This window comes from Phoca vitulina, unplaced genomic scaffold (genome assembly GCF_004348235.1).
Source record: "Phoca vitulina isolate PV1807 unplaced genomic scaffold, GSC_HSeal_1.0 scaffold60, whole genome shotgun sequence".
In the NCBI taxonomy this organism is placed as follows: Eukaryota; Metazoa; Chordata; class Mammalia; order Carnivora; family Phocidae; genus Phoca; species Phoca vitulina.
The window spans coordinates 144,912-155,520 of record NW_022589763.1 but is presented as its reverse complement, the minus strand read 5'-3'; the positions used below and the strand labels follow the sequence as shown (position 1 = coordinate 155,520).

Here is a 10,609-nt window from a genome sequence, read left to right as displayed (position 1 = left end):
CCTCCACCCTCTACCCATTCATCTATCCTCCACCCTCTACCCATCCATCCATCCTCACCCTCTACCCATCCGTCCATCCTCCACTCTCTACCCATCCATCCATCCTCCACCCTCCACCACCCATCCTCCATCGTTTCCCATCCGTATTTTTCATCTTCTGTCTTCTCCTCCATCCATCCTCCATCCTTCCTTCCATCCTCCACCCTTTTACGTCTATCCTGCATCCTTCACCCGTCCATCTTCCATTCTCCATCCTTCTGTTCACCACCGTCCTCCATCCATCTCTACCCATCTACCCACCCATTGACCATCTGCCATCCATGCAGGAGAAATGACCCATAGGCACTGGAGATCAAGGTGTCCTCTTCACTCAGGTTCAGTGCACGTGTGGGCATTACTGAGGAAGGTGCTGATCTGCCCACAGAAGGAGGCTCCAGGCTGTTAGAGGGTTGACACTCGCAGGACTGCCGCATGTTGCCAGCAGTAGCCAGGCTGAGTTTTAGGCACAACCCTGACCGCAGTGCGCTCCTGACCTAGATGCTGTGCTCCCGACCCCAGGCTTGTCTTGACCAGTTCTGGGCCCTCCACCCTCATAATATGAGACACCTGGGAGGGTCCCACCCACAGGAAGCCCAGCTCCTATGCCCTCCCACCCACAGGAAGCCCAGCTCCTGTGGAAAATGCACCAGTTCTGTTGGGTTTGTTTTGGCAGAATGTGGCGCTCTTGGAAGAGGAAGCAGACATCAATCAGCTGACAGAGTACTTCTCATACGAGCACTTCTATGTCATTTACTGCAAGTTCTGGGAGCTGGACACAGACCACGACCTTCTCATCGATTCCCAGGACCTGGCCCGGCACAACGACCACGGTTAGTATGCAGCCTGTGTGGGACAAGGGGACCTACAGGTGCTGGCCCCTCAGGCACCCTGCTCTGTCCAGTGCCACTGGCCATGGCCACCTCCCCTGGGCCTGTGGCCTGATGTCTAAAATTGTCTTCCTCTTTTTCACGCCCATCGTCTCCAGGAGTGGTATGTTCTTGCAGGACATACGAGAGACGCAGGATGCACATGCACGAGACACCTGAGGGATGGGGACACATGTGGGACATGCAGGGCACACAAGATGAGGACACACATGGGTCATGATGCACGCAGGAGACAGAAACACCCACACATTGCAGGGTGCTGACCTGCCCACAAAGGAGCCTCCAGCTGCGAGAGCGGTGGTGCTCGCAGGGTTGGCCCATGCTGCTGGCGGCAGCCAGGCCAAGTTTCAGGTGCGACCCTGACCTGGGTGTCGTGAGAAGGCAGGCAGACGGGTCAGAGCTGACCCTGTCCTGTGCAGCCCACGAGGTAGGTTTCCTTTGCTGGTCCATGTTTTCAGTCTTTGGATGTGTGCATCCAAGTGAGCTGTCACACAGTTCACTGTGTGCTGTAACAGAGGGGGCCTAAAACAACAGCCAAGTACCCTCAAAGTATCCAAAGTCAAGGAATTTATGGCCGGTCACCCAGGAGGGTTGTACAGGAGTTTGCTGAGGTTGTAACAAATGACCACAAACCGGGCCCGTCCCACAACAGGAGTTCATCCTCTCCCAGCTCTGGAGACCAGAGTCCAAGATCCAGGCGGGGCAGGACCACTGAGATCCAGGCGGGGCAGGACTGCTGAGATCCAGGCGGGGCAGTGCCATGTTCCAGGGAGGGTCCTCCCTGCCTCTTCCAGCTTCTGGGGCTCCAGGTGTCCCTGGGCTGGTGGCCGCGTCCATCCCGTCTCTGGCTCCGTCCTCACGTGGCTTCTCCTCTGTGTCTGTGTCTCCTCTTCTGTCTCTTACAAGGACACGTGTCGTTGGATTTAGGGCCACCCTCATCCAGGATGAACTCATCTCAGATCCTTCACTTAATCACATCTGCAAAGACCTATTTCCATTTAAGGTTCAGGAATCAGGATTTAGAAATGTTTTTTTTGGGAGACACAAGTCAGCCTGTTTAGCACCCAGTCATTTTGTATCAGGATAACATTCATCAAGGTGGGATGAATTGGGAGATGTGGAAAGAGACTGTCTTTGTTTCTCTGTCTTGTGGGTCCCGTGTTTGGTATGGGCTGAGCTGTGTCCCCCCAAAATTCATTTGTCAGAGCCACATTCTCCAGGACTCCAGAATGGGACCGTAAGTGGAAGTGGGGTCTTTAAAGAGGTGATTACAGTAAAATGAGATCATTAGGCTGGGCCCTGATCTCATAGGATTGGGGTCTTACAAGAAGAGGGATGAGGACACAGACACACGCAGAGGGATGACCACGTGAGGACACGGGGAGAAGATGGGGTCTACTCACCAAGCAGAGAGGCCTCAGGAGGAACCAGCCTCAGCCCCACCTGGATCTCAGACTCCCAGCCTCCAGGACCAGGAGAGAATAAATGTGTTGTTCAAGCTGCCCCATCGGTGGTGCTTTGTGACAGGCGCCTAAGCTGACTGATGGCAGTGCTTTTCACTTCTCACTTGTCAGGTTTTAGTTTAAACACATTTGGTTTTAAAATCAAAGGGAGAGTGTTTGGAGGTGGAGCATCTGAGAGTGTGACTATAAATGTGGTCTGCTCTTTAGTCTGCTTCTGTCTTGGAGCCCCTGGGTCAGCTTTCCACTCTCGTGGCTCTGACTGGGGCTCAGTCCTCGGAACAGGAAAGCTCTGGGCAGCGCCCTGGGGAGGACACATGCGGGAGAGTGGGTTCCTCAGGTTCCACCCCCGCCAGGCCTGGGGCTCAGCATTTCAGACCCGAGCCTGCCCAGCTTTCCCCGAGCGTTTGAGGTTGGGCCGTGACCGTACGTGCAGGCGGCTCACAGCCCGGTTCTGTTTCTGCAGCTATATCCACCAAGATGATCGAGAGGATATTCTCAGGGGCGGTGACACGGTACGTCTTAACAGCCATTTTCTTGTGATTTTGGCCAATGTTCTGTGCCCGAGTCCAGTTCTAGCTCATTCATTCCCTAACGTGAGCTTGTCGTGTGTTGAGAGGGAGTGCCATTGTCACGTGAGGTCATGAGGAAGACACACATGCTGTTGTCACACAAGGTCATAAATAAGGGAGGATACATGCCACTGTCACATGAGGTCCTAGTGGAGGACACCTTTGTCACACGAGGTCATTAAGGGAGGATACATGCCATTGTCACACAAGCTCCTAAGGGGAAACAGCTTTGTCATGTGATGTCATTGGGGGACATACACAGTTCTGTTACACCAGATCATAATTAAGGGGACACACGTCTTTGTCACGTGAGGTCATAAGAAGGGGGGGCAAACACCATTATCACATGAGGTCGTTTAGTAAGGGGTGGGGGAGGACAGGCCCCGTGTGGGTGGGTCATGTCAGGCCCTGGGCCTCTGAGAGGGCCCTGGAGTGGGCCACAAGGCAGCTGCGACTGAGGCCACAGAAGCCAGTCCTGCCCTGTCTGCAGTTCCAGGGCACGCTCTGCGTGCACATGTCCTTTGAAGCCTTCCCCCAAGTGGGAGTCCAGTGTGGGACGGGGCCAAATGCAAGGCTCCACTCACCCAGCAGGGAGGTGGGCAGGGGCCTCCCACTCACGCCGCTTCTCCCTGACACACGTTTTGCCTGTCGGTCTCAACCCTGAACCCAGGGGCAGGAAAGTCCAGAAGGAAGGAAAAATAAGCTACGCTGACTTTGTCTGGTTTTTGATTTCTGAAGAAGACAAAAAAACTCCAACCAGGTACGTATTTGGTGGCTGTCCTGGTCCAGCAGTTGGAAGCCGTAGGCTAACGGTCACCCCTGAGCGTGGGCGCCACCAGGGGTCCATCCAGGCAAGGCCAGTCCCAGGCAGGGTCCACACTGCAGTTAGTCCCGGTGGGGTCAGTCCCCAGCGGGGTCTGTCACAGATGGCCAGCTGACCGAGGCTCGCGCTGACCTGCTGTGACCGCAGCATCGAGTACTGGTTCCGCTGCATGGACCTGGATGGGGACGGCGCCCTGTCCATGTTTGAACTGGAGTACTTCTATGAGGAGCAGTGCCGCAGGCTGGACAGCATGGCCATCGAGGCCCTGCCCTTCGAGGACTGCCTCTGCCAGATGCTGGACCTGGTGAAGCCGCAGAACGAAGGTAATGCCCCAGAGACGGGACACCCCGTGGGAGGGGATGCCCCCTTGTGAGGGAACGTACCCATGAGGGGACACGTTGTCTGAGGTGGTTCCTCACTGTAAGCTGTGACGTACCCCCGTGTGAGGGGACACCGTCACGTGAGATGTTCCCCGTGTGAGGGGGCATGTCATGTGACGTGATTTCCCCTCCCCCCCGTGAGGTGTGATGAGGTGGTGCCTCCCCATGTGAGGGGACACATCCTATGAGGTGATTTCCCCTCCCCCATGAAATGTGATGCTTCGTGTGAGATGTCCCTGTATGAGGGGGACACATCGTATGAGGAGATGTCCCCGTGTGAGGGGACACGTAATGTGAGGTGATCTCCCCCATCCCCCGTGAGATGTGATGATGTGATGCCCCCCCATGTGAGGGGATGTCCTCCTGTGTGAGGGGACACATCGTGTGAGGTGATTTTTCCCCCCATGAGATGTGATGCCCCCCTTTGTGAGGGGGACACATTATGTGAGGTGACTCCCCCCAGTGAGATATGATGCCCCCACCCCGTGTGAGGATATGCCCCCGTATGAGGGGACACATCATGTGAGGTGATGCCCCCCTGTAAGTTGTAATGCCCCCTCATGTGAGATGTCCCCAAGACATCCCCGTGATATTGTTGCCCCCACCTGTGTGAGGGGAAGTCCCCTCTGTGAGACGTGAGGGGCACCCCATGTGAGATGCGCTCATGTGACGGGATGCCCCCCATGTGAGCTCTCCCCCTGTGGTACTCCCCCTGTGTAAGGGACACCCCGTGTGACGGGATGTTCTTCCTGTAAGATGGGATGCCTCTGTGTGAGGGCACATTTCCCTTGAGTGAGGGGATCCCCCATATAAGGAGATGTCCTCATGTGAGGTGTGATGCTCCCTGTGAGAGACACCTGTGTGAAGGGACGCCCACTCCGGGAATGGCCATCCCTACTCTGAGTGGGTGACAAGGGTGAGTGGGGCCTTGGGGAGGCCTGGTAGCAACCGTATGTCACAAGACCCCCCAGGCCTGGGTGAGGTGGTGTCCTCATGACGTGAGCACCCTTGTTCACTGGTGGCGGCCACTACTGAGTGTGGACACAACAGTGTGTCCCGGCTGTCCGCCTTCCCCTGCCTCCCTCAGGCCCCGTGTGTGCCCCTCAGCTCTCACCCGTGCTGAGGGCCCTGTCCTGTTGGGTGAGGACACCTGTCCCACCAGGGTCAGGAAGGTGGATGTTCCTGACCCCACGTCTCCCTGCCTCTGCTCCCTGGTGTCCCACCTCAGGGGCTCAAGCCCACGTTCCTGGTGTGGGGCGGTGCCGTGGGCGCCTGTCCCCTCCCCGCCCAGGATCCCACCTGGGGTCCTCCTGACACCCCTCAGCTGAGAAGCCTGCGTCCAGGGAGAGGCCGGCAGTGGCACAAGGAAGGACCCCAGGACACCTTCCAGGGTCAAAGGGACAGAGGGAGACTTTTCCCAAACTGTGATGCCTTGATCAGTATTGTTTCCACGTCGTGGGATCCTGGTCTTGGGGTATTTATGGTCTTTGTGAGTCGTTCCGGGGCCGCCACGTCCAGGTCCTCCCTAGCGGTGGATCTCCTCCTGTCCCGGCGTCACGCTCCGCGATGTGTGCCTGGGCGCCCCCTGGCGGCCAGAACTTCTCTCTCTTCCTGCGCTCCGCCTCCACGTCTGTCGTCTGACCCGTTCCGGGGCACACAGGTCCCCAGGCTTCTGGTCTGCCCTGCTCCCCCACCTAGCCTTCCTGCCCACACCAGGAACTACCTCATGCGGGTGTGTTTTATGCCCAGCTGCATCAGAAAATGCGGTATTGTGCCATGTTTTTCAAGGCGCATCATGACGGACGTGCGCACATGTCAAGTGCAGATTTGTGAAAGCTCACCCGGGAGTAGTCGTCTCTGAACTGTTCCGTCTCCTGCAGGGAAAATCACGCTCCATGACCTGAAGAAGTGCAAACTCGCCAATGTGTTCTTTGATACCTTCTTCAACATCGAGAAATACCTCGACCACGAGCAGAAGGAACAGGTCTCCCTGCTCAGGGTGAGTGTGGCAAGGAGCACGTGGGGTGGCGGCCGCATCCGCCCCGCGTGACACACCTGTTCCGTCTAGGAGAGTGAGAGCGAAGGCCCTGAGCTCTCCGACTGGGAGAAGTACGCTGCCGAGGAGTACGACATCCTGGTGGCCGAGGAGGCTGCGGGAGAGCCCTGGGAGGACGGGTGAGTGTGCGCACGGGACGCAGAGATGGCCGGGAGGGCCACGCGTGGTACGTGGGCAGTGGGCGCCTCCTTTCCCACGTCCACCTGACCCCCACGGGCTCGGGCTGGAGACGGTGGCTCGTGGGGGCTGCTCACCCGCTTGCTTCGGGCACCTGTGACGTTCGGCTGACCAGCGTGTGTGGCTGTGAGTAGGGAACCTCGGTGGGGAAGAGAAGGTGGTGCTGGGTGTCCCGAATCCTCAGTGAAACCCACTCATGCCCGGCGGCGGCCTGTGCACGGGCCAGGCCCCAGAGGAGCTTCGAGAGGCCCCTTCCCAGGGTCACGGGGGCTGCAGAGCGGGCCAGGCCCCAAGTCTGCAGCCACGGCAGGGCCCCAGGTGTGAGTGCGGGCAGGCCCGGCCTCCTGCCGGTTCTGGTGCCCTGCGTCCGCCCCTTTCCCGGAAACAGACCCAGAGGTGTTGTTGCTACTCTGCCCCCGAGAGCTGGGACCCGGGAGCACCAGCCAGGAGGGCCCAGCACAGGCCGTGCGGTAGGGGTGTTTGAGGCCTGTGTCCCAGAGCCCGGCCTGTCCCCGTCCCCACCCTCACAACCCCCCTGCCAATACGCTTGCTCCCCGCCCCGCATCGTGGCCACCTCCCTTCCGTCTCGACCCTTGGGTCACCCGGGACGCTGGGACGTCTCTTGCCCAGTCAGTCCCTCCCGCCAACTGCAGGGGGCGCACACACCACAGAGCTGGGGTCCTGGAGAGCCCGGCTCAGGGCCAAGGACCCAACAGACCCTCATACAGTCACCGTGGTTGGGAACCTTGTCCCGTTTTGGTACCTGCTCACGGGGCCAGCGCGGGGAGACAGGCCTTGAGGCCCATTTGCCGCCGACGCTCCTCTCCCCCGTGGCTGGCTGTGTGAGGGACGGGGGGGTGTCCTGCTCCCAGGCCTGTGGCCGGTCCCAGCCCCGCTCCACCCTCCGGGCCTTGGGCCTTCAGGCGTGTGAACAGGCCCGTGTTCAAGGGTGGGGGACTCTGGTGTCCGCACACAGACCCGACGGGTTCGGGTCACACACGTGTTCCCTGTTCCCATCAGAGGCCACTCAGCCCCCAGGTCAGGGTCATGCAGGGTCAGGCACGTTTCCACATGTGGTTTGCGGCACAGGAGCGGAACCCATGGTAGGGCGTCCCCTCTGCCCCTCGCGACGGGGCCTCCATGCAGGAGTTCTCAGTTTGGTGGGCACGGGGCTGCCTGCTCGGGGTCCTGACCCCCACCCCCAGGAGGGTTTCAAACGGGCAGGGGGCACTTCGAGCATCCCCCGTCCCTCCCCATTCGGGCTCTTGGCAGGTGCTGGGCTGGTCTTCGTTCGGCATTTGTGGTTTTCCCGGACGCCACAGAAGTGGAAGCCCGCCGTCCCCTCACACGGGCTCTGCCAGCACAAAGTGTTAGCGAGCCGGGCCTGTCGGTGGGCGCGTCGGGCACTCCACGTCCCCGCTGAGCAGGGTTCCGGCTCTAGGTGACCACCTGCCAGGCCACGGATGTTCGGTGGCTTCCCCTCTGGTTCTGGGCAGGTGTGAATAGCGCCGCTGTGAACCATTCCCACACTGGCCTTGTGTGAACGTGGGCTCTCACGTCTCTGGGTTCAGTGCCTGAGGCTGCGGGTCACGTGGGGACGCCTGTTTGCCCTCACCGGAACCCGCAGTGGCGTCCCACGCGGCAGGTGACGGTTCTAGCTGCTCCGCATCCTCGTCAGCGCGGTCTGCTTGCGGTCATTTACATGTCAGCCCGTCCCTGGCGTGCCACCGGGCGTGTCCCCTCGTGGCTGTGAGTGTCCCCGTCCTCGTCTGGCCTCCGTGGTCCCCGGGGGATGTGCCTTGTGTCTGTGCGTTCTCCGTGTCGGATCATCCGCTTTCTCACTGAGGTTTTACGGTTCTTCATAGCTTGTCGATACGAGTTCTCTGTCGGATCTGTGGTTTGTTGACTTTTTCTCCAAACTTGTGGCCTCTGTTTTCGTTGGAACGTGTGTCTGAGAGAGACGCTGTTCTCATTGATGAGGTGCCAGGTGTCTGTGCGTCGCCGCCACACGCTGTGTTCTGGTTCCCGTGTCAGACTCTGCTGCCTCGTCCAGACCCACAGAGCTCCTGTCTGCACATTTCAGTTCCACGTCCAGGTCTGTGGCCCGTCCTGACTTGCGTGGGGCGTGAGGTGAGGGTCCAGGTTCCTGCCCCGCCGCTGCAGCACCATCTGGGGCGGGGCCATCGAGGGGCTGGCCGCGTTGCTCACGGTGACGTGCGTGCGCTCCAGGTCTCCCCAGCGCACTCTGTGTCTGTCCGCGCACCTCTGCGGCCTGCTCGTGCCGCCACGGCCTGAGGGAGAGGCCTTCGCTCTCCTTCTCCTTCACAGGTGTTCGGGCCACGCGGTGCTTTGCGTTTTCGCAGGAGTCGTGGAATCTGCCTGTGGGTTTCCTGAAGAGGCTGCGGGCCTGGTGCCGGGTCTCTGTGGGGGAGAGCTGGAGAATCGACTCCCTGGCCCCACCAGCTGGCTGTGGGGTGGATTTTGAACCCATCTGCGCTCTTCACCAGCCTCCCGGGCTTGTGTCTGCAGCTCCGTGGGGACGTGGCAACCCCGTGGTCTGATGCCACCCGCATTCTTTCTCACGGTCGTGTCGTCGGTTCCTTGGCCTTTACGGCAAATCTAAGGATGAGCTTGTCTGTCCCGACAAAACAGTAGATGGAAGGTTCGATTATTCATTTTCCGAAATCTCATGTGGCGTGGAGACGGTTGGCATCTCGGAGATGCCGTGTTTCCTAACCCACAAGCGTGTGTGTCTCCGCGTAGTCAGGTACCATGCTTTTCCGCCAGGATTGTGTGGTTTTCGGCACCTGGATCTTTCTGTCCTTTATCACGTAAGTGCTTCCTGACGTCTGGTGTTGGAAAGGTTGTTTAAACTTGGCACTTGTGGTTCTTTGTGGAAGGCGCACAGCAGTACCGTCCACCGATCTGTAGTTTGCACTTGTGTTCGATGCACCTGTTGGCCGCAGGCGCGTCTGTATCGGTTCTCTGGGGCTTCGTGCGTGGACAGTCACGTTGCGGGTGAGGAGGACACTTTCACGTTGTCTGCCCACCCGCCGCACTTCGTAGAATGTCCGCTACGATGTTGGGTGCCAGGGGGCGTGTGTCCCTGCCTGGTCCCCAGTCTGAGATGCAGAGGGGTCGTCATGGACGACGAGTTGTGATGTCAGCCCAGAGCAAACACTGAATTCTGGCAGATGCCCCTGTGGATACGGGGGATCTTCACAGGTTGGCCCCAGAGAAACCCTACTTGGTCACATCGTCCGATCCCGTTCACAAAGTCGACTTGTGGCCTCTTACCTCGTGGCACCACGTCTCGTGCTGTTGTCCAAGTAACGCCGGCCTCCAAGTGCGGGCACGGCTCCTCTTCCCTTGGGGTGGAGGCAATCCGCCAGTGACCCCGCTGGGCCTGAGGCTTCCCCGGGGTGAGTTCACAGCCGTCCGGGGGCTGCCGGCAGCGCCTCGCGGGCTGTGGTGCACGCGTACCCACGCACGTGAAAGAGGGGCGCCCTGCCCTGGGCTGAGGCGGCCGCGCCCCCGTGTGCTTACCAGCCCGTCCTTGCAGGTACGAAGCCGAGCTCAGCCCTGTGGACCAGAAGCTGAGCTCCCTGAGGTCTCCGCTGGCCCAGAGGCCCTTCTTTGAGGCGCCGTCCAGCCTGGGCACCGTCGAGCTGTACGAGTATGCGTGTGAGGACGAGGACCTGCAGCCCTCGTGACCCGCGCCCAGGTCTGGATGCAGAGCCGCTTTCGTGTAAAGAACAAAACTGTTTGATCGTTGAGCTGTCTGTTCTAGAAAATGAAGTGATTTGTATGGGATGATAAATTTTTATTTATTCAACACGGAAGCTGGTCAGGTGGTCATTGAGCGTGTGTCCCCGCCTGCCTGGGACCCCTGGCTGGGAGAGGAGACACGCCGGCCCCACTGTCTAGCTCCTGAGTGCAGGCGTCTGGAGACACACGCCGGCCGACCGGCCGCTCGCAGGGCAGCCACGTTCTGCTCCAAAGCATGGGCCTCGGGCGTGAGCCGCGCACAGACTTCGGGGCTTGGATGGCCCTGTGTAGTTCTCACGTCGTCGGTCAGGAACATTCCAGGGGCCCCGGCACCACAGTGGCCCCAGGACCTTCCGTCCACAGGAGCGTCTCCAGGTGCCACCCCGGCTGCAGCCCTGCGCGTGGGGTTTGGGAGGGAGCACCCCCTCGAGCGTACTTACGTTTTCA

At 59.6% G+C, this 10,609-nt stretch overlaps 1 protein-coding gene across 2 annotated transcripts in view; it reads left to right on the top strand.

Moving 5' to 3' along the window:
• Positions 1-10,129, top strand: part of PPP2R3B (protein phosphatase 2 regulatory subunit B''beta) — a 49,041-nt gene extending 38,912 nt beyond the window's left edge. For both annotated transcript variants that reach the window (XM_032391110.1, XM_032391111.1), the window contains exons 7-13: positions 713-869; positions 2,853-2,901; positions 3,629-3,718; positions 3,929-4,104; positions 6,042-6,160; positions 6,230-6,336; positions 9,957-10,129. In XM_032391110.1, the coding sequence (XP_032247001.1) occupies positions 713-869; positions 2,853-2,901; positions 3,629-3,718; positions 3,929-4,104; positions 6,042-6,160; positions 6,230-6,336; positions 9,957-10,107 (849 nt within the window). In that variant the 3' untranslated portion in view covers positions 10,108-10,129. The remainder of the gene's footprint in view (positions 1-712; positions 870-2,852; positions 2,902-3,628; positions 3,719-3,928; positions 4,105-6,041; positions 6,161-6,229; positions 6,337-9,956) is intronic.
• Positions 10,130-10,609: the final 480 nt, after the last annotated feature.